The 22,044-nt window shown below is 53.0% G+C and overlaps 7 protein-coding genes across 7 annotated transcripts; 2 read left to right on the top strand and 5 right to left on the bottom strand.

Annotated features, from left to right (window-relative positions):
• Positions 1–3,414: 3,414 nt before the first annotated feature.
• Positions 3,415–3,881, top strand: AYL99_11871 (hypothetical protein; the record flags this gene model as incomplete). The annotated part of the gene is made up of 2 exons (XM_018843375.1): positions 3,415–3,670; positions 3,712–3,881. 2 exons carry the CDS (start codon positions 3,415–3,417, stop codon positions 3,879–3,881), a joined length of 426 nt encoding a protein of 141 aa, XP_018687216.1.
• Positions 3,882–4,374: 493 nt separating this feature from the next.
• On the bottom strand, positions 4,375–4,800 carry AYL99_11872 (hypothetical protein; the record flags this gene model as incomplete). The annotated part of the gene is made up of 1 exon (XM_018843376.1): positions 4,375–4,800. The coding sequence occupies one exon, from the start codon at positions 4,798–4,800 to the stop codon at positions 4,375–4,377; it is 426 nt and encodes a 141-aa protein (XP_018687217.1).
• Positions 4,801–5,712: 912 nt separating this feature from the next.
• On the bottom strand, positions 5,713–7,411 carry AYL99_11873 (hypothetical protein; the record flags this gene model as incomplete). Its single annotated transcript, XM_018843377.1, has 4 exons — positions 5,713–6,152; positions 6,232–6,399; positions 6,450–6,760; positions 6,831–7,411. 4 exons carry the CDS (start codon positions 7,409–7,411, stop codon positions 5,713–5,715), a joined length of 1,500 nt encoding a protein of 499 aa, XP_018687218.1.
• Positions 7,412–8,029: 618 nt separating this feature from the next.
• On the bottom strand, positions 8,030–9,605 carry AYL99_11874 (hypothetical protein; the record flags this gene model as incomplete). The annotated part of the gene is made up of 3 exons (XM_018843378.1): positions 8,030–8,689; positions 8,945–9,309; positions 9,368–9,605. 3 exons carry the CDS (start codon positions 9,603–9,605, stop codon positions 8,030–8,032), a joined length of 1,263 nt encoding a protein of 420 aa, XP_018687219.1.
• Positions 9,606–18,690: 9,085 nt separating this feature from the next.
• Positions 18,691–20,021, bottom strand: AYL99_11875 (hypothetical protein; the record flags this gene model as incomplete). Its single annotated transcript, XM_018843379.1, has 2 exons — positions 18,691–19,579; positions 19,633–20,021. 2 exons carry the CDS (start codon positions 20,019–20,021, stop codon positions 18,691–18,693), a joined length of 1,278 nt encoding a protein of 425 aa, XP_018687220.1.
• A 412-nt stretch (positions 20,022–20,433) lies between these two features.
• Positions 20,434–20,907, bottom strand: AYL99_11876 (hypothetical protein; the record flags this gene model as incomplete). Its single annotated transcript, XM_018843380.1, has 1 exon — positions 20,434–20,907. The coding sequence occupies one exon, from the start codon at positions 20,905–20,907 to the stop codon at positions 20,434–20,436; it is 474 nt and encodes a 157-aa protein (XP_018687221.1).
• Positions 20,908–21,047: 140 nt separating this feature from the next.
• Positions 21,048–21,894, top strand: AYL99_11877 (hypothetical protein; the record flags this gene model as incomplete). The annotated part of the gene is made up of 3 exons (XM_018843381.1): positions 21,048–21,182; positions 21,234–21,569; positions 21,613–21,894. 3 exons carry the CDS (start codon positions 21,048–21,050, stop codon positions 21,892–21,894), a joined length of 753 nt encoding a protein of 250 aa, XP_018687222.1.
• Between the last annotated feature and the right edge of the window lie 150 nt (positions 21,895–22,044).

Raw genomic sequence — 22,044 nt, forward strand, 5'->3', positions numbered from 1 at the left:
CCCAACAGGTATACACAGAAAGAGATAAATAGGACCTCTATTCTCGCACTGCTGGAGAGACCCTCAACAGTGCGAGAAGTCGATGTCTCAAGGATAGCTTTATACAATACAGATACGTGTTCAACCCCCTGACTCTCCGTCTAACGATCCCACCCCAAGGCTCTCTGACAGTATTCCTCCGAGTTATTAGTCTACCGATGTATTATAGGTCGATTTAGCACTTAACCTAGTAAGATAACGAGAGTATCAATATCTAGATAATCGAGAGTACCGAAATAGACGGTTTCTAAGGGAAAAATTGGCGGAAAATAGTCTCGTTTTGTGCCGATCCGACACAGCCCGAGCTCGACCCCTATCCAAAACCATAACGACTGATACCCACGACTTCGCGAGTGAGGGATAGCTAGAGAGAGGAAAGATTATCTTTAGGAAATATATAGGACGGAAGAAGATATAAGTTTACACGGACGGTATCGTTTTCAGCGCCCCGTGAAAACGGTGATAAACAAAAGGTTTTTCGCGTCCACACTATACGCCGTGCTAGTATTATAGACTCAACCGTATAGAGATACTTGAACACGCTGAGAGGAATCTTCTGAGTATATTTATGAAGTGCCCAGCTCTGATGCCGATGCTCTAGGGCCGTCGACGCTGGTAAATCCGGCCGCGGCGTACGATGCGATTGTCCACCAACTATGCTCCGGACGAGGAAATCAAGTACATCACTGAGCTCTCCCATTCCCTCGCTCCGTCGGACGACAATCAGAATGTGAATCGGACACGAATTGACGAAGTTGATATTTTGCTGACTCACCGACATGGGGGCCAAAACTTCTTCCACCGAATTTCCACCCCGGAGTGGTCTCGTCGTGGCCGGCGTATCGCAAAACGCATATAACCAACCGACATATTGCGCTCCGGGGCGTGGCGCGGACGTGGGAGTGGGTTTTGTCACGCCGGGGGTCCCTCTTGGCACCCGGGGGAGTTTCGGCGAATTGGCACGTGGGACGTGTATAAGACGTCGTATTATGACGGGTGTGACGCAAAATGCACGTAACTATACGTGAAATCGCTCTCCAGGATGTGATGCGGGGGTGGGAGCGGTTTTTGTCGTACCGGGGCCTCCCCGAGCACCCGGACCGCTTGCGGCTCGTTAGCGTGTGAGGGCATGTGTAGAACGCTGTGAACGAGGATAGAGAGCATGAGGAGAGAATCGGGGGACATGTAGGGAGTGCCCAGATAGCTAGGAAGCTTCGGAAAGTAGGGGGAGGATGGGGGGTTAGGTCGAGGAGGTTTCTCTCCCGCCTTGTTGACCTTCCAGGCACGGGTCCGACCCCTGACAGTCCCAGCGGCACAATTCGTAGGGCTGATGTACGGAGGCGCCTCCGAGAAGGCCAATCGCTCCTGGAATTCCTCGAATTACATTTCCTGAAGTCCATGTCGGCAACCAGGCGGCGTCGCGAGAAGCTTCTCGTGCAAGCTTCTAGTGGCCCACTGTCCACAGCGAAAGCAATCCGCCAGAAGCAGTATACAAGGGCGATTGGGTTCAGTTTCAGACTGAGAGCGACGAATCGCTCCCGTGTGGCCCAGACAAGATTCGCATCCGCCCCGGCTTCTGTGGAATATGGAGCACTGATCTAAAAGAATTCACCTCTGGCCCAGTCATATGTCCGCAACCTGGCTCATCACACCAAAAGCCTGGTACTCGGCTGCCCGTCATCCTCGGACATGAATTCTCGGCACAGTGGTGGAGCTCGTCTCTAGCATCTGCAACGTCAAGGTGGGCGATCGCGTTGCTCTGACGAACCTGGGAGATGCACGGTTTTGGCTGGCCAAGTGTGCGATGCGTGGAATGGGCAACATCACTCTGTGCACCAAGACTGCCTCCTACGGCCTCGACGCTTTGAGTGGCGGTTTCCCAGAAGTTCCATCCTCCGGAGCTGAAGAAACGACCGACCTGCGTAGTCTTGCACCTCGAGCCCAAGAGCTCTCAACCACCCTTGACCAACTTCGTCAGTAATGTGGACATGAGAGCACGTCGTCAGATATCGCCAATATCACTGAATAATTGAAGCTCCTCGCTGCAGAGCTCCACAGTCTCGATTCTGCGGTGACGGCCAACAAGAAGCTGTACACTAGGCCTTTCGCGAGGATCGAGGAGAGATTCGTGCTCACCTTAGGGGTATCTTCGAAGACATTGCCGATTGCTGCACGGAGATGCAAAAGGCTGATGGCCTAAACAATAGTGCGATGGGCTGGCTGATCAAAAAGAGATACGTTCACGAGTTAAGCAGTCGTCAAGGCCGCCAATGTATTCACATTACCCGATTCCGTGCCTCTGGATGTCGGTGCACTAGTTGAGCCTCTATTCGGTGTCTCGGGATTTCAGGCAGGGCAAGGCGCCTTGGTCCAAGGTGCCGGTCCCATCGGACTGGTTCACCTGCTCGGCACGTGGTGGGCAGCGAAGTGCTCGAGAAGTGCAAACTCTACGCTCAAGAATTCGGCGCAGATGTTGTTGTCGATCCCACTTCTTCAAGTTCAGGCGACAAGAGCCCCGTGGCAGAACCTAGTCGGTGAGGGCTATTCTCGACACTCAGTTTTGACGTGCACCTCTGCGTGGTGACTGGGACAAGTAGCCATCTGGTGAAACCAAGCAAGTCGTACGTCCTCTGTTTTGACTCACAAATGAAATGTTTTCAATGAGCGGCAGCAATGTCTGTTGTCGGAAATGCTCAAGATTCCCTTCCTGAGTCTCCGTCGTACGCTTCAGGTATTTCTTCGAACTCCTCCACTGTCCTTGAAATTGCATGCATTGGGTCATTCGAGATATCTGCCGCAGCACCGGTGCCGCCAAAGTAGCCCGAGGTCGAAGTGACTGAGGACGGTAGAGCCTCGCGAGCCATCGGAGAAGCGAGCTTCGTTCTGTGCCACGTGGAAGAGTCCGAGTCGGAGTGCTACTCGCCCCGGAGGTCAGTATCGTCCTGAAAGCCGAACGAAGGTCAGACTCCATGCCGCCAGAAATGAGGCCTCGGAGCCTGGAGGAAGGGAGGTGCAAGGGTCCCGTGCCGTAGACGTCCATGAGCTCTCTGAAGAAACCCCAACTATGACGAGTCTGCCTTATCACGAGCTACTTGGCTCCACAAGGTGGCCTGGGAGCTAGTGGTTCAGCCTCAGATATTATACTTCGCAAGTCAAATATACATCCGTGCAATCTCGTAACAGAAATCATATTGCCATTTGGAGCCTTCACTGGGAGGACAAGCTCAACAGATGTGTCAAAATAAGGTCGGACTGACAATGGCTTGGCATGGTAAAGCCTCGTCTCCACAATAGCTGCCTTGAGTATGCCACGGCTTACAGCGGCCCTAGCCCTCGCGGCGTCCGCTCATCCATTTGGCGTTCTGGATAATCACGATGTTACCACCACATGGCCTGTCGGCACAGAAGCGGTTGTCCCGGTCATCCTCGCGGCTCGAGTCACCCTTTGAGATGACTTGGTCTGAAGAGATGGTAGCCATGGGCGAATCTTCGGCCACAATCCCTCAACGTAGCTTGTCTTCTTGTGAACTCTGGTCGCCAGGGAATCAGATAACCCAGCCAGAGGGCTCCGACACGTCTGAAGAGGAGGAATCAGAGGAAGAAGAAGGCGACGTCAGCTTCCTCTTGATCAGTGATGGTCGTGTCGGCATACCGAGCTAACAATGGCAATAGTTTCGCCGGCCACAATTGTCCATCGTCGACCGAAGACGTTCGAGGGCGCCAAGGGCACTGGCAAGAAGCGCAACGTCGACGGGGACCTAGTCCGCGAGGCGAAAAAAGCCTGCCGTTCGGTGGGATGTTTGGAGTCGCGTGGAAGGTCTTGTGGGCGACGAACGGATTGAAAACAGACGAAGTCAGAAAAACATTGTTTTGAACCACTTCCATGATCCCTCCGTACGCGTCTGGGCATGTTCCTTCTCGTGTGACGCGTCCCTCAACTCTTGCCTAAAGTAGTCGATGCCCATGTACCAGGTGATCGAGTTGCAGCCTGTCTTGAGCTGACACCGGGAAATCTGGGCGTGGACATCGCGTTCGTCCATGATCGACGACAGTAACGCTTCGCTTTCTGCGGAAAGGCCAAGGGGATATCGCACGACCTCATGGTCACCCCATTTATTTCACCGACAATCAGGCTTCCCCCAAGTAAATCCAGTGGGAGCCAAGGGCATGACGAGTACAATAACCTGGAAGTCACTGCCAAACCAGATCCGCAACTCGGATCCGTTGAACAATCGGCGCTGGAATTTTCTCCCCAAACTGGCGACACGCCTCTGAGCAACGCGGCCGCTATGGTAGATAAGGCTGGCGGACGGGAGGAGGGACCGAAGTTCTCCTTCAAAGCCTCGCCGGACTTCTCGTCGGCCTGCCGCTTGCGACGGCGCACGCGGAACTCGGCGCGGAGCCGTCGACTGCGCTTGTACCGCCGACGTGTAAGACGTGTTCGAAACGCGCGACGGCAATCCACCTGGCGTCAGACCATCGATGCTCGAATTCTGCCGGAGATGGGCTGCTCTTGCTTCGAATCTTCTCTGCTTGAGCCTTGAATTTGCCCGCGGCTATTGCTGCTGGCGTGCCAGGCCAGACAGAGACAATCCGGGGCCGGCTCCAATGGGGTCGGGAGCGTTGGGATCTGTGGCACCATTCATTCCTCCCGTCATCGCTTGTAAAATCAAGTTCGTCGTTTGCACTCATGATGTATCCTGTAAGGTGGCAGAGGCAGTCGATGTACCAAGCGTAGGGAATGACAATGATAGTGTTCATGAGGCTGCGAGGAAGTGGACACGGACATCTGTATAGGGTATTTCTCTTCCGGTGTGACCGACAGGCAAACAAGCCTATCTCGTTGTCTGGATCTTGAAACCGGCTCTCATTGTCACGCGTCGCGCCAACACGTGACTGGCTAAGATGGGGAAGGTCTGCCGAGGGCTACTTCTACCTCGCTATCCCACTTCCTTCCTTTGAAGACTCCGTCAGAGACAGCCCATAACAACAGTTAGCTAGATAGCTAGAGAATCGTGCTATTGCAGCCATTCATCTCTACCGATGTGGTGGATTCCTTGCTTCCTTCTTTTCCTCCATGTGATACTCATGCTCTTTATCTTGCTCGAGCAGGCCAACCAGTATAGCGAGTATAGTGCTAGGATTAGGATCAGGTTTAGGATCACGGGTCTTAGGGTTAAAGACGACATTCTCCAAGACAGGACCAAACCGAGAAGATATCTGGTTCTTTCCCGGCTGGCACACCGATGCACTTGGCGTAGCACTCTCCTTCGATGTTAGAGTCTTCGATGATGATCAGCCTGTGGTCTCGCGGAGGTAGTCCGAATATTGATAGATATCGAAAATTAGCCTGCCCTACGGTAGCCGACTGTTCGGCTGCACTATCACAAATACACTGGTCGTGTAGCAGCAATCTCTCCTCACGCCGAAACGTCGTTCTTGATGCCGCTGGAGCTGGTGGAAGTCGGTGCCGATGCAGAAGCGGTAGATGTCGTGAGGCCGCTGTCGGAGCCATCCGAATTCAAATTGGTAGACTTTGGCTGTTCGAAATTCAATGACAAAACAACCCGGAAAGATACCCTGATTGTCTCTCGCAGCCTTGCCCGCCCATGCACACCATGAAGTATATATGACAGCAGCTGGTCCGCCCTTTGCCGCTGGACTCGTTGCTGCTCACTTATTCAGAGGCACTCCTGCAACCTTAACGAATCCCGACGACGATGTCTTCGTCAACATGTCCCCGGTTGTCGGGCTACTCTGGAGATGCTGCGAGTCTGCGACAAATGGAGTCGTGACCTGGGCGCGACTGATATCACGTATAGCGACCTGGACCTCCGTTTCCTTATCCGTGAGCTCCTCTGGGGAGTTTGCCCAGATTATGACGTCGTCGATGTAACAGGCCCAGAAGGAGTCGCAGTTTCGCAGCACAAAGTCCATCCACCTTTGTTGGAAGCTTGGCCCATTGGCTACGCCGAACGGCACGACCAACCATTTCGAACATGCCTTTGTTGGTTTTGAAGGCTGGCTAGTGTTTGTCCCCGGCCCGAACACGAAGTCGGTGGAAAGAAGCGTGCCTTCCATCCAGAACCGTGAAGTACCGATATGGCATACCCCTGCGGAGGACGTCCCTCAAAGGAGGGATCGGGTATCTGTCAACCACCGTGACCCGATTGAGGGCTCTGTAGTCCATACAGGTCCTAAGCTTGCCCTTCTTCTTGCGCACGTAAACGGCGTTGGCGGCTTCTTGAGCCTGGTTGGGTCGGATCCAGTTATTTTCCAGAGCCTCGGCCAGGAACTCGTCCAGTGCCTCCCCCTCAAGGCGTGGCAAGGGGCGCAGCCTGCCGCCGTCCTGGATCTCACCTTTTAATTCGATCGAGAACACGTCGAGGGGTCTGACCTGATCCAGGTACGGGCGACCCAGGATGCAATCCCCCACGAGCTTCGGGACAATGTATGTGGGAGATCGTCGACGGTGGTAGTGAAATACCTCGGGGTCTCGACCAGGACCTCCGCAGTGGGTCCGGTTAAGACGATATTGGAATTCTGGACCATGGCGTCCTCGTCATCAGGAGCCTTTTTGACGCAGTTTACTGCGGACCCGAAGTCGAGTACTGCCCGGTAAACCCTCTTACCAGTGGTGATCTTCATCGTCCGGTCCACTGGGGAGGTGTACGGTTGTACGCCGCGGACCGAGATCATGTTGACTCGCTCAGTCTTGATGCTAGCGTTGGCTAGCCTCGACCCTGAAGGGGCGTCCTTCGCTTTCTTGTTCTCCTGCTTGCGGGCCTTACAGCTGCCTGTCTCCGGCTGGGGCCACCGTTGCTCCAATCGCTCTTAAGCCCTCATCGATACGCTTGGCTGCCGAGGTGATGTCCTCGTAGATGGAGGCCTCCTCCCCAATGAGACCCCTGTCCTGGAGTTCCTTGGGTAACTTCGACGAATACAGAGGCTGTTTGGTGACAGTGCCAAGCTGGAGAACCGCCGCTAGGACCTCGAACCATGCGGTGAAGTCCTGGATCTTCCCTGCTGTGGCTTGCCTGAGGATGAGGTCTCGCTCGTTCATAAGCTTGAGGGTGTCCTCAGAGTAGCCCCACGCCTGGTTGAACAATCGCTTGAACCCCTCGTAGTCAGTGAGTCGGTCAGGTTGGAGCTGGTACTGACGGGCCAGCCAATCCAGTGCACTCTCTCGGAACAAGGAGGCGACGTAAGCAGCTTTGCGGTTGTCGGTCACGAGGGTGGCGTCAAGCATCGCCTTCATGTCCAAGTGTAACCACAATCGGGGCAGCTCATGAGATTTGCCAGTAAAGGTGACGTCGGAATCCACCTTGGTGGTCGGTATGCCGGGATTATCAAGGCTTCGCATGGGATCCATTCTACCAGTGTCTGACCGGACTTCCCCGAGAGAATCAAGGAAGGACGGTAGCGAGTGGGATGGTTTGTCCCGGTTCTCCCCGAGGTCGGTATTAAGAGGATGCGAGGAAGAAGAGGTTCGGCTGGCTCGCGGGGGAGTGACTCGGCGCACCGTCGGGCTGGAGGTGTTGTCCTCCGGTCACAGCCAATAGGCTCTCCCATCTGGGAGGAGAGGCGCAATTCATGGCGGTTGTGTCCGACCTTGTCAGATATCGAGATCAAACACACTCACGTGAAAGGGACGGGACCAGGCTAGAATGACAGCAAAAGGTATGGCCTGTGTTCCGGACATACATAACTGGTATCATTCGTCACGGACGCCCGCAGAAGTTCTGAGGAGGCCAGCAGAGTTCCACTAGTGCAGTCTCGCCTCTTCGCATTCTCTTTCCGTTCCTCTCTTATCTTTCTGCTCCATTCGTTGCATGAGCTCTTCTTCTTCACCACTTCAGCTCGTGACGGGTCGAAATGCTTGACATTTCGCAACTCGAGAGTTCCCTCGATGTGATCCAAGTTTTCGCCTCACCGGTTGAGAGGTCGATCATAGTTGGCGCCTGTGCGGCGGCCGTTATGGCCATTGTCCTCAAGGGCGCTCAAGTCGTCTAGTTGATTTCCGTGCCAACAGTGGTGCCGGGTCGGGACCCTTCCAGGATTCTCCCCAACAGCTGGCGTTGAGTTGATCTCTACCAGCATTAGGTATGTCTTGGTGGTTATAGCCCATTTCATTGACGAGAGCGGTACGAGGGGAGAGAGTGTCTCTCTTGCGATGAAAAATCAAGCGGCACCTCCAGTCACATTTCGCATCTGCGTAGTTCTCCGTGAGTTCTGCAAGCCCGGCTATGGCTTTAATGCCAAGGATACCTTTAAGAGCCACGTTGGTCTGCAGAACCAGCCAGCCGGCAAAGTCGTCGGTCGAGAGCTGATTGTGGGGCAGCAGAGCTCGCAGCTCGCTCCGGCCTGCTGTCGAATAGCTGGCGAGCGTCCCAGCACGACCACCATGGCCCGCACAAGGAATACTTCCAGACACCCGGTCAGGTGCCTGTACCGGAGTGTGAGAGTCTGAACAGGGTCTGTGGTGCCACAGTTCCATCCTTTCACTCCAACGCCAACGCAGTTGGGGTTTCTGCGCTTCGTCCTCGAAACCAGAGCTGAACTCATCTTCGTCATCATCTGGTAGTTCTGGGTTGACCTTTTCCGCTTGGCCTGCTCGAGGCGACCTGCTGGATGCGGGAATTCTGTGAGACTGCCTCGATCGTCAATTTCCTCCCTCGTCCGTGCGTTTTGCTCCCTCGATCAGGCCTCTTCCAACGTCTTCCTAACTTGTCGAGCGCAAAAGGATTTATTCGAAGCTTGGTGGAACCCCTGTGCTAAGTTAATACTGACTTGGGAACAGTTGCCGATGAGCACCGGGCTTCAATGACGAAGTCAAGAACAAGGCCACAGCAGAGCTGCCCACTGGCAACCACCCCATTCTGCGCTCACCTGATCTCGTGCTCACGTGCTCACATGTCGACAGGAGGACATCGCAGCCATAAAGCGAGTCGCCAATCCTGTGCATGTCGGGCAACTGCGTGTGCAGTGGTGCTGTCGGCCAGGCATCGGGGTCCGGTGCCGTGAACACTGCCTGCAGCTGCTCGACGGTGTAGTGCTTCAGGGGGCCCTTCAGCGCCGGAAGAAGCCACTCGCTGTCGCCAACCATTGCACAAAAGTCCCCTAGCCCAAAATCTGCCGCGATAAGGGCTAACTTGGTAATACCACCTATGGCGATTGATTCCCTCTCAGAGATTTCTACCTTCATTGGCACGGCGAGTGGTGCCGGTGTCGACGCCCCGGAGACATCTTCAGCGGTCTGATTTTCGTTTCCTGTCCAAAAAGGGTTTGTCGCGGGCAAGGTTGTTGCCGATGGGGGTGGACCTGTCACTCATTTTCCTCTCCGAAGGGCTGTCTTTGGCGAAAAGGATGCCAACCGCTCTTGACTTCTTTGATTGCCATTGCTCGGTGACTGGCACGGAGTTTGCTGGCTTTGATGACCCTTTCAGTCCGGGGATATAGATGATCTGTGAAGACCTGACTCCGATGGCTATCTTGCCTTGCTTGACTTCATTCCCCTCGTCTTCCACACTGCGCTTGCCGGGCCACAGCCATGTCAACAGGAACATGGTGAGTGTATAAAACATTGGGAAATGTTGAGAAACAGAGACTACGCCTGGGAAGATGTGAAGAAGTGAAGTGCTGAAGAACGGAAAGCAGCGGATACTTATGCAAATTGCTGCATTAGAGACGTCTCAGTAGCCGCAACGATACGCTGTGAAAGACAGATCTCGCTCGGGCATTCACGGAAGTAACTTAGATTTTCCACTGTTCTGCAAGGTGTTCTCCATATCCTGCGAACAATGGTCTCAGTACGCCTGGGTACACCTCTGCCTGGCAGAGAGGGCCGTAAGAAGTTGAACGTCGGGGACGCGAGGGACATCCTCTAGGGGCATTTAATCTCGTCACCACTGTTGTTGTGGCTGTCGATTTGCAGGATTGGCGAAAAAGAATTTCACGTTGATTGGCGGTCAAGAATGTCCATACCACCACCACCCACCCTAGCCAGCCAGGAGGTGATCAAGATTGACAGACAGTTGTGGCCGAAGCCCCTGTGACAAGCAAAATAATGGACAGTGTCCTCTCGAACCGGTGACGTGAGAGCCACAGGGTTCCAAAGCTGAGCCCTGCTGTATTCTGTCGGCGATCATGCGGCCAAGTACAACCTTAACGAAAGATATTTTATTCATGAAAGCTGCCTTGTAGTATACTGTGGTACAGAGAATCCGCAATTCCCATGCCTTCCAGGACGAAGGATCTTCCATCTGTAAGAGTGGTTAATTTGTCTCTCCAAGGGCTCCTCCTGCTCTATACCATGGGTTTCTGGTAAGCTACCATATAGTATACTCTGGTCTGGAAACATCCGCACATCCCACGCATTCCGGGAGAAAGGATCTTCCATCCGTCACACATTACATTAGTGTTCTTCATCACCTATGCACAACGACTATGTGTTCGCGACACATGGCTCTGCCTATGCTCCTCCCGTTTGAATCCGCGCTTTCGTGGGCAAGAAGGGAAGATGCAGAATAGTCGTGTCGCATCCCTCCCGTGAATCTCGGGCTCGTGTCTCAGAGGTTCGGATCGGGAGCCGAACCCCTCTTCCCGTGTGCATCCGACTATGAGACAGTGGTGAGGGTCGCGTGTGCTTGTCTATGTGCCTTTGCCAGCTAGAGGGTGTTCTGAATGTCTGATTCTTTCCCAGGCAATCGGTGTGGGTGAAGCGCTGTATCTGCCAATTTTTTTTTTGCGAGGCGATTCCCTTCCGAAGGATCGACTGATCTGTTGCGATGGTGTCGAGGCCGGCTCGTCGGCAACTATAGGCAACTTGTACCGATACTCAGTACTACCCTCGTAGTCGATCTGACAAGATGCTGGATTTGACGAGGGGCTAGATGTGTCGCCGATGTTGCTGGGGGAAGAAGCGATCCAGAAGTCTTGGTGTTAGAGAGCTTTGGGGTGAAATCGTTAGACGGAGAGTCAGAAGGTTGACCACGTAACTTGATTTATATAAAGCTGTCCTTGAGACATCGACTTCTGTTGCGCGACACAAGTAAATGTGTCTCGACGCCAGCCCACAACTAAGGAAAAGGGGGGATTGCGGCAATGGCAGGGTTTGTTTGTTGAGTGCATTCTGTCTATCTGAGTATCAGGAAGGAGAGAGAGTCTGTGGCTCGAATAACGAAGGTAAAAAAGGCTGGGTTGCCTTGGCCAGGCTAGTCCTGACGTGGCCTAGCCCGACGGGTGACAACTTCTCGCACTGTTGAAGGATTCTGGAATAGTGCGAGAACAGAGGTCCTATTTATCTCTTCCTGTGTGCACCTCGTGGGGGCCGCTCGCACTCAATCACCCCCCATGGGGTGCTGTCAACCGGGGGGTCGGGTGCCAGCCCGGGTGACACTTGGTAACAAAGAGGAATGCCGAAGTGCCCGAAGTGCTGATCACAGTCTACCCAGAAGTCAAGTTCCATGTCGGGCTTCTCCTGCTCAGTGACGAAGGTCTCCAGCTGCTTTGTGATAGGAGAGTTTCTTTGAAACATTTTATATTCCGTGTGGTGGATCGTACGAAGTATGGGAAAGAAATTCAACAAGCGCGATATGCTGTGTCAATAGCAACGTGGTCCGTCTTTTGCCTGTTTCAGAGGGCCCGGTACGACAGGTCGCATCGATATGCGAAAGCACCAAGCCGCGGGTGACACTTGGATCGAAGCATCTCGTTGCGGGTTCTGGTGCATCCTCTGAGGAAATTGCTTCAAACCAGTTTCTGGACGTCCTTGTGTGGCGCTCTCATTGCGACGTGGGAGGGAGTGAAGTCCCACTTCCTTTTTATCATCACTTGAGGTCCCTCTGCCGTTTGACAAAAGTTGATTCCGGTACGCTTCTCTCGCTCTCTCCTTGCTTTATATGACTTAGTCACAGGCTGGGCTGAGAACTTCTCTCAAGAACATTTGTAGTGAAGAATATGCCAAGTACAACTGACCTTTGCTCATCTTCTCTTCGAGGGTTGGTACGACCTTCCCAGCTTCCTCTGCAATTTTTTTGATTTGCTTTTCCATATCGTCATGCAGCCCGGTAAGATTCTCAATTGCTCCACTGTTCTTCCATGGTCTTCGGCTTGGGGGTATCTTTTGTCTTGGATGTAGACATGGCAAAATGTTCACGGCCACTGAAAAGGCTTTCTCTGATGGGTGGTGGAGACGGTGTACAAACTGGACTTCTTTTTCACGTCCTGCGTTCTCACGTTTCCAGGAGAATCATGAAATTGGTGGCTGAGAAATCGCCGGATAGTATGATCGCTGTTACACTGGCGCGGATAGAAGGGTCCTGATGAGGAAACGACTTCAGACAGTGAAGCTAGCTGAGACTCCAGAGTCTATAACTCAGCCACCATCCTCCTACAGCAAGCGAGAGACGACTTGAGACATCACTCACACGGGATTCTAGGAACGAGACACCCATGTTGTTCGAGCTCTACAAGCCGTTTTACGCTTACGGATAGGAAGAGAACGATTGCTACACCCACCAGTTTCGGTGACGGACATGCCTAGGCTCTCGCGCACGTCGGCAGAGGACTCTCCTTTCTTATATGTCAAATATGCGGGTCAATCGCCAACTCTGTAGCAATTTCTGACGTGCACAGCGGCGAAACTCCAATTGAGACGAGTTTACATCAGCGGCACAGAAATCGCGAAGGTCCAGCTGTCTAAAAACGATGTGGTGTGTTATGATCGCGGCGATTGGGATGACTGAGTGTGCCGATTACCAGCCTTGTTATGCACACAGGTTGAGGGAGTCACATTCCGTCCGCCAAACGAAGTAAAACGTTGGGGGACGGTCGTTTATGTGGTCGCTTTGGTGCTATAACACATATGCAAAACGATCGACGCTTTGCAACACCGGCTTGACTGGTTGCCTTCTGTTTGCCTTGTGACGGAATTGTTTGATGGGAGGCCCAAATCCGTCCACCGACGCAAGGCATTTGGTCCCGCTTTCATTTCCGACGATACAATCGTCCAGCAGAAGCAGGGCATGGTCGTCTGGCGGAATGCAACTTGACCTGATCAGAGGAGAAGAATTCATGAGTCGCGCTTGCGAGTAACAAGTCCTCGAAACCCAGCAGATGCGTGCCTGGCCTGTGTTCATGGTAGTTCATATGAGGCCAGTTGGGGTCATTTGGCATTATCTCCCCTCTGGTAGGCGAACCCAAGGCCTCACGAAACCCTTTGCCTATGCTTCATCTGCAGCGCACCAGAATTAAGCTTAGTGTTGTCGCTTGTCCTGCGGTCTACTGCTTTCATTTTGTGTGAGGATTTGCTCATGAAATTTTCCATTGGGGAGCTCTTTTAGTAGGATCCAATCATCTCACACAGATTTAGAATACCAGTGCACAACTCGATCTACCAGGTCTCCTCCAAGCCCATTATCATTCCTCAGGCCCGTGGCTTGCTCCAGAGGTAAGATCATCTTGATGCGGGCTTCGTTGGAGGATCCGTCAAGAACAGGCAGTGGTTGGGAACGATATGGTCAGAGAGTGGATCTGTGCCTTGCCGTGCGAGCAGAATGAGAAGAAACAAGGAGAAGAATGCGATGGTGGTAGGTGCATCAGGCGTTGCAATCACATACTGACGAAGGATAAACTGGTACACCGGCGACTGACGATCAGGTCACCACATTTGATAGTAGGATTATAGCTCAAAGCTTTGGCCAGTCACTGTAGTCTCGGCAATGCCGTCCCTACATGTTGTGCTCCTCGTTCTCTCTGCGCTGTGACTCTTTCTTCCCTCCAGCTAGAATGTTACGGACGAGGAGGCCAGCTTAGCTGTGGTCCCGGGAATATGCCATAGAAAACCTCACTCTGAGTGCTTTCGAGGATCACCGTATCCGGCAGGCCATAAAGGCGGTATTGCAGTTGTAGCTGATGGCACCCGATGGGCCGAACACGAAGGTGATCGAAGTGGAAGAGAAGGACCAGGTCTCCCTTCAACGTCCACTTTTGATTCCTGTCCAGAGGTCCACGTAGGACCTGAAAAAGGGCGGATGTTGTCTTGGGAGAGGGTCTCATCGGACGGCCGAAGAGCTCTATTAGTAGAATTGGTCTGAGGTCCGCCTCGCCGTCACTTTCATCACTGATGGCGAGAGTGATCTGACCTCTCCTAAAGTGGCCACGAGACGCCTTGCATCGCTAGCCGCCGGCGCCGTCACGACCAGGTTAGCACGTGGACGCGCTAGCACAAGCGTGCCTGCGCCACCATATCATCCTCACTGTCGACCCAGCAACCTTTTCAGATAGTCCTTGGTACTACAATTTCCATCAATTCAAGCTCAAAGCGTGATAGGCGACGACAGACCGAAGAGCGCGAAAACATGTCTTGCAACATGGAATGCAGCATGATTCTGTCGTACGTTACGGGCTCTTGGCTGACATGTCTTATCGGTGGCACTCCAAACATCGAGGAAGACTCCGAATTGAACATTGTTGCCGCTCAGGACAAAGTCGATCTCACTGTCGCAAAGGGGAAAACCCACAATAGTGTGTCGAGAATAAATCCGTTGCACCAGTTGAATCACTCAGAGTGATATGGAACTCTCGCGTGCTTTTCAATTGGAAAACGGCCTACGACTTGCTGACATTGAGAACCCAGACCTCCCCTGCCTTGCGAATTTCAAGTTCGTCAACTGATCGCGTATCAACCGATCTAGACGGACAACTAAGCTCCGCCGCCGCCTCCACTTTGTTCCCCGATCCTCCCAGTGAGATTGCCCTGGACGAGAACGAGAAAGCTTCACCCTTGGCCCGACTATCATGACACACAAATACACGGCAGAAGCGCGAGGGAATGATCAATGTAATAACTCAAATGAATGAAAATCTTGCAACAAGCAATAACGCACTCGAGGATTTGAAAGAGAGAGTTCACAGTCTTAAAAAGCTAGTTATACTTGTCTTCACGGAAAAGTAGCTCGGGGCCTCTAAGGCGACAAGAACGCTCGACGCAACCTTACAGTCCAGTCGTTCCAATAGATACGCAAAATCACCACGAAGCGACCACTTGCTTTTTTCAATACAGTGCTCTGGACCTGCTGGAGCTGACTTTGAATTCCTGTATTTCCCTTTTGACCGACAAGTGTTTTTCTCGCCCTTCTCAATCTCTTTGTCCTAGTGTAAGCAGATTTTTAGGTATCAGATATGATAATACTGAGAATTCCAGACATGGGCTCAAGGTCACTTTTTATGTCCCTCGGTTTGGAGGCGATGCCCGGAGTCTGCCTTCGTCGAGAAGGCTATGATGGGAACGCCCGACTATGGAGTGGCTGAGAATGGGAGCGTTTCACTAGGCGCGAATAAACCGGTGAAGGATATGATTAACTGTCGTCGCCAGATCGAAGGAAAAGAGCTCGAACATTTGTCTCCGAATCCTGCTTCGGTAAGGCGAATTCAGCCTGACTTTGGTTGAAAACTGCCCACACTACACGGTAATGCAATGCCACCTCTGGGCCCGCCTCCTTCCAATCCTCTAGCCGAGAGTGAGTGTTCGGGGTATAACGACACGATGGAGATAGTAGAGAACAAAGTCGAAACAGGCATATCACTCACCTGAGAAAGGCGCACCGCCATACTCGCCGCTGTGAGCGTCGAGCCCATGTCGGCCACCAAAACAAGTCGCGGCCTGGCGCAGCTGCCGAATGTAGAAGCTGGACCAGACCTCATCCAGGACGCGAGTTCCATAACGACGACATCCAGGCCTTGATAATCCGAAAGGAAGACACAAACAACCTCAGCAAAAGGGCAAACAACCCGACCGCAAACCACAGCATGCGGAGAGGTTTTCGGTGTGAATACGCCGAGACCCTCTTGCTTGGGTATGATAACATGGTTTGTTCGGTGACAAGGACACAGCCCATGAGCTTATGACAGCCTTTCTTGCAAGTCCCCTTGCACCAACACAACAGGCGGTGCTGTTCCCAATGCAGAGCTAGCGTCCAGGTGCATTTGAAACCCATTGGGGCAAGAACTTGGTATGAAAGCCGACGGCCAGAGAGTTCGTAAAGCTAACGCTCGACTCTGCCGTCCGAGCAGCACCATAAGGCGGGGACATCGTTCGCTCGAATTTGACACCTGATTCATTAATTGGCGGGGACGTTGTGTCACCAGCAGCCCAAACCCATTTTCATGACTAGTGCTCACACTAAACCAGGTGGTATGCTTGCAAGACTGGCGAGTCGTGGGAGTCATGAAATTCAGGTAGCTTCAGAGACTGACAATATTGGCGAAAAAGTGATGGGAGTGATGGTGAAATAAGGCTGCAGAAAGAGACGATGGTCGTCCATTTTTCAAATTCGTGGAGGACGAATTCGGGTCCGAAGGTTATGTGCCAAGGCCGAAATGTCCTACGAGATGAAGAAATTAGAGAACATTCTAGCTCAATCGCTCACTGCATCTCCCTGATTTCGAAAGGTCGGACCAGACGATGAGGCCGGGAACTACAGTGATCGGACTTGGGCAGCCAATCATCATGGATAGAAATCTTAGATTCTACTAATGCGAGAAAAGCAGCCTACTTTAGTCCATTTTTTCCACGCTGGCTCTCAATGGCAAGCTAAAGGGGGCGCTTTGGTGGGAAAAGCGAACCTCTTGGACTCATTAGCACGTGCATGGATTCTCGCCTCTTCAAGCTCCACGGTAGGGCTGGTCTCTGAATGCGAGACCGTGTTGACAGCGGTAAGAGACTCCCCCCGAGATGAGAGCGGGCATTATTGCAGGGCCCAGAAGCGCTCCCCGAGCTCACGGTAATCGCCGCTGTAACATTTATCATGAAGGTGGGGGATCAGGGTGCGTCGCTGGTCTTTCCAAGAACGGCTCTCGGATGGGGGATAAACACCATGAAGGCCAACGGCACTTGATCCTACACATGTACGGCTTAACGAAAGAAGGATCGGCGGGGCAGGAGAACCCTGGTTCCGAGCCGTGGAGAACCTTTCGTCCTGTTCCAAGCCATTGTTCGCGCAAGCGGACACCATCCACCAGCGACATCAATGAGGTCGCTCTAGGCATTAGCCCTCCACAAAGGACACGGGATCGACAGGCACACCTTCTCGTTCTAAGTGTCACCCGGGCTCCCCGGCCGACAACACCCCATGGGGCGAGTGGCCCCCATCAGGTAAATGGCCCCCATGGATCCAACGGCCCCCAAGTGCTAAGGCGGCCCCCACGAGGCACATACAGAAAGAGATAAATAGGACCTCTATTCTCGCACTGCTGGAGAGGCCCTCAACAGTGCAAGAAGTCGATGTCTCAAGGACAGCTTTATACAATACAGATACGTGTTCAACCCTCTGACTCTTCGTCTAACGATCCCACCCCAAGGCTCTCTGACACTATGGGTGTTGTGAACCGGAGGGTCGGGTGCTAGCCCGGGTGACAAAGGTAGTCTGGATTCTGTAGCGTTCTGGAATAAAGATCAAGCCGTTCTTTATTCACAAGGTCCTATTCAAGTATGGTAGGGTATGTTTTGTAGAATTGCCCGCTGGTCGGTGTTTGTTGATCGCTAGCTTTTCTTCTACCATCGTTATGCGGACAAACTACTAAAGAGCCTCTACTTTAGCCTTAAATCGAAGAATTTAGTGTCTTCCATATATGTACATACAGGATACACTTCTTTTCGCTTCCACGATCTCGGTCCCCTGTGACGGTAAGGCACATGGAAGATGGAGAAAGCTCCAAAGATGTGTATTCCTATTGTACGAGAGACTAATCTGAAGAGAAAAAGGAAAGAGAGAAAGAAAGGAGCGTGCTGGCGCTTATTTGTGTGGGGCGCACGTCCGCCAAGCTTCCCTCTGCCAAGCCTCCAACTGTCACGTGAGCCACCTGTCACGCTGTGGCCGTTACATTGGCCGTTACATCCCCGTAACTTGGTTAAACCCGGCAAACAACCATTCGGCCATAGTGTTGAGAGAGTCAACTGTCGGAATCTCTTCGTCGAGTAACGGGATGCTCGTCGTGGCGTAGAAGCGTATGAAGTCTCTAATGGTGGCTAGGTTAGGTGCTTGAAGGGTCTCTGTGTGAGCGAGTCCTGGGAGGAAACTGCCTTCATTTTGTACCTTAAAGCAGGATATGTCTGTAGGCAGCTATCTCCTAACTAGACTGTGGCTGTCAGAGAGCCTTGGGGTGGGATCGTTAGACGGAGAGTCAGAGGGTTTCAACACGTATCTTGATTGTATAAAGCTGTCCTTGAGACATCGACTTCTCGCACTGTTGAGGGCCTCTCTAGCAGTGCGAGAATCGAGGTCCTATTTATCTCTTTCTGTGTATACCTATTGGGGGCCGACTTGGCATTGGGGGCCGCCTTGGCATTGGGGGCCGTTCGCCCCATGGGGTGTTGCCGGCCGGGAAGCGTATTGTAACAGTCATTGTAACAGCCCTGCTTCCCGGGTGACAAAGATAGTCGGGAGTGATGTTGTCATTAGCTCGAATACGTTTCAGGTAGGCTGTTAGTTCAATGCGATCGTATGCAAGTTGTAGTCGAACGGTTTTAGAAACTATCACGGCGTAACCTAGAACAGGAGAAATGGCTATTGAGGGCGCCTAGACTTATGTATAGTAGCTTTACCACCGACGACGTAGGCGTAGGCCTTGGTGGACCATAAAATCGTCCTTCTATTCCTCCAAATCCGCCGCCTTCTCTCGACGTTCCGAGCGAATTCTACAGCGCTCTGTACGCTCCTTATTAGCTTTCGATCTCTTCTCGTCTACCTCGTCCTTCCGTCTCGCCAAATCCGCCGTATACTGTCGGCTTTCTTTCACATTCTTGACATATCTTAACATCCGTGTGTAGGCCTCTTGAACGATGAGATGTTTAAACCGATCAGCGAAAAGCGTATTAATGTCCGTTGGCGTAATTACCACCGTGTTAGTACCTGTTGCGATTGTGGCGGGTATCTCGAAGAATGGGAGTTCGGTATTGTTATCCTCGGGATCGATAGTTACGGAAAAAACCCGCTTCGGCTTTCCATTGTTCGAACCTCGCTCCCAGACTTCCCACAAAAGCGTACTTTTCCCTATCCACTGGACACCCTTATACCAAAGTGGCCCTTGGTTTGAATCCAGTTGGAAATCCTCTTTCCGAATGTTATCCAGTTCGTCGATATTAAAACCCTTTGGGCTTCGATATTCGGGGTCCGTAGTAATATTAACCAAGACGAATCTAGAGACTGTGGATGTACCCTTTAAGTACATATCCCGAACGTCGAGCAAACTATTGTAAGGCTGTGCAACGCCAACCTCAATAACAGTATGTAGTTCGTATCCGGGTCCGTTATCGTTCCACGCAATAGCTAGATCTGGCTGCTTTGTAGACCATTTCCATTCGCTTTCGAAGACTTCGTCGCCGCTACCCACTAGGTAGAGTTTACCCACGATTGAGGGATTCAATTTCGATAGGGCTATAGTAGTGAGCCATTGGATAATGAAAGTATATCTCGCTCCTTGTATGGTAAAGAGGGTGAGAGTTGACGTGTGGGAGTTATATGAGAATTTGACCCCGGCCCTACGAGTAATGTTAGTATTTAGTTTGGGAGAGACCATATAAGGAGAGCATACTGTTTTCTGTCAGACTCAAAGTCATCGTTCTCCAGGAGTCCGTGAAAGTCCGACGTAGGTAGGATATACTCGCGAGGCTTGTCTGCGAACTCAATAAACTTGCCGGTCAAGTATGCTCTCAGATCTGCTCGAACTCTGTCTGCTTGATTCAGAAGCACAGTATGCTGTGTAGACATATCATTGGCTTGCGGCGGTGTGATTGTCGGGACAGAATCGAGGGTCTCGTGCGTGGAGGTCGGCAGAGTAAGGGATTTAGGGATATTCGGCGGTGATGGCTGCGACGGGCAGGCAGTGTCACCATCAGCAGTGTCACCATCAGAGGAGGAAAGCGAGCTAGCGGCCTGGCCAGGAGCGCCAGCCTCCAGCGGGTTGTCTGAGCGTGAATTCATCCTGTGAAGCGAGTGACATATATCCCAGTCTCTTCACTTTATCGAAAGAAGGTAGTGCGCGGGCGCGCCCTTTGTGTGCGATGTATACGGTCGAGTATTTGGCATCTTCGTATATAACAACGGTGGAGCAGGAATCACCTCAAGTGCGTAATGCACCAGAATCCTTTGTTAATCGCTGCAAATAGACCCCACCAGAGGGCTTTGTTAATCGGACACGGATACACAGCAATCTCCGCCTTGGTCGCAGGGTGGCTTTGTCGAGGGCACTGCGATGTCTGAAAGCAGACCTCACCAAGGCTTTGTTGCACGACGTCGGACTCGAACCCGGTCTGGTTCGTCTGCTTGTGCATCCCTGTTCACCCACACGATGAAGTTATCCAACGCCGGCTTGGGCTCGGTCGCCATCTCCTATCTAGACCATGGGCGAGAACCTGCTGATGATCGGGCTGTTGTTCCTTCTCGTGGTCGCCCTGATGACCAGGTCGATGTGCCTGTCCTGTACCGCGACCGCGGACAGCTGGTCTATCTCGTTCGTGCTGGTCACCTCCATATCGTAGAAGATGAAGGTCGTGTTCGCGGTCACCTCTATGTCCGCCATCCTCTTCGCCAACGTGTCCACGGTCGTGTGCTCGGTGTAGGTGTCGAACCCCGCCCTGAGCGTCATGGCGTTGCACTCTAAAAACCCCGACGTCCTGCCGCACCCGGGCGTAGAGCAGGACTTGAACCTGAGGTCGCTCGTATTCATGCCCGTGCTCCGGGGCATCCACATGTCGTCGGTGCCGAGCCAGAGCTGGTTGGTCCTCCTAGACCTATGGGTACGGTCGGAGCCGGGGCTGCTCGTGGCCCTGGCCGAGGGCGAGGTCACCCCCATGTCCGCGATCGACATCGAGTATGGTCAAGACCACGATCACTGCGATGAAGTGACGGTCTAGTATCGTAGGGACGGGCTCCATACGAGTTCGAGTTGGTGCAGTGCATCATAATGAACAAGATCTGGGACACGTGTTCACACCGCACAGCGACATCATGTCGGACATTGAGGAGGTCGACCGCCTAATCGACTTCGGGGTCAGCAGCAACGCGACGAGCAAGGGCGAGGACGATAACGAGGGCGAGGTCGGGATCGGGCGGTCGAACAAGGTCATAGAGCTGATGGAGGCCGTGATAACGATGAAGATCACCAGGGAGATGTTGGAGAAGCGCATGTCATAGATAGAGCTCGAGATCGAGCGTCTAAAGGCCGACGGACCCGCGGAGAGGCATAGGAACATTGCGAGGTTGCCGGATCCGGACGCGTTGAGGCACACCAAGTCACCGGCGTTCAGCCTGAGGAGGGCGAACACGGACACGGCCAGGGACGAGGACACCGAGTCGTTCAGCACAGTGAGTAGGCACCAAGAGCGAGTCGTCGAACAGGATCAGGGAGATGGAGGCGTCCGGCGACATAAACAGGAACCCCAACGCGGCCGTGCCTTCGATGTCGTCGCCGACGGTGTTGAAGACCAACTCCGCGACGGTGAACAGGGGCTAGAGCAACAAGATGACCCTGTGGGACACCGCGTTCACGTCGCTGATGGTGGCCTGCATGAAGAAGTACATCCAGGTCAAGGGCGAGACCGGGCACATCATCGACGAGGTGGCCCTAATGAAGGTCTACAACGCCATCGTGCCCGAGTTATACAGCAGGATCATGTTCGGGGGCCTGCCAGCGGTCCAGAGCCAGGAGGCGATACTACTCTCGCAGATGTTCTCGAGGACGAACAAGAACGACGTCCTGATGACTACCGCGAAGTCGTGGTGGAAGTTGTCCCAGCACTCGGAAGGGCACCAGTGCGTGTCCGCCACCCCGGGCAGGTGTATGATCTCGGCGTAGCCCACGGGCCCCCTCGGCCTGATGAGCCAGAACGCGCTGTTGGTGTCGATCATGGTCCTGAACCTGTCGATCGCCGACTACAGATGCACGTACGTGTTGGGGCTCGTGTCCTGCCACGGCACCGAGAAGTGGTCGACGTCGTAGCTCTCG

The sequence above is a fragment of the Fonsecaea erecta genome (assembly GCF_001651985.1).
Source record: "Fonsecaea erecta strain CBS 125763 chromosome Unknown Scaff18, whole genome shotgun sequence".
Lineage (NCBI taxonomy): Eukaryota > Fungi > Ascomycota > Eurotiomycetes > Chaetothyriales > Herpotrichiellaceae > Fonsecaea > Fonsecaea erecta.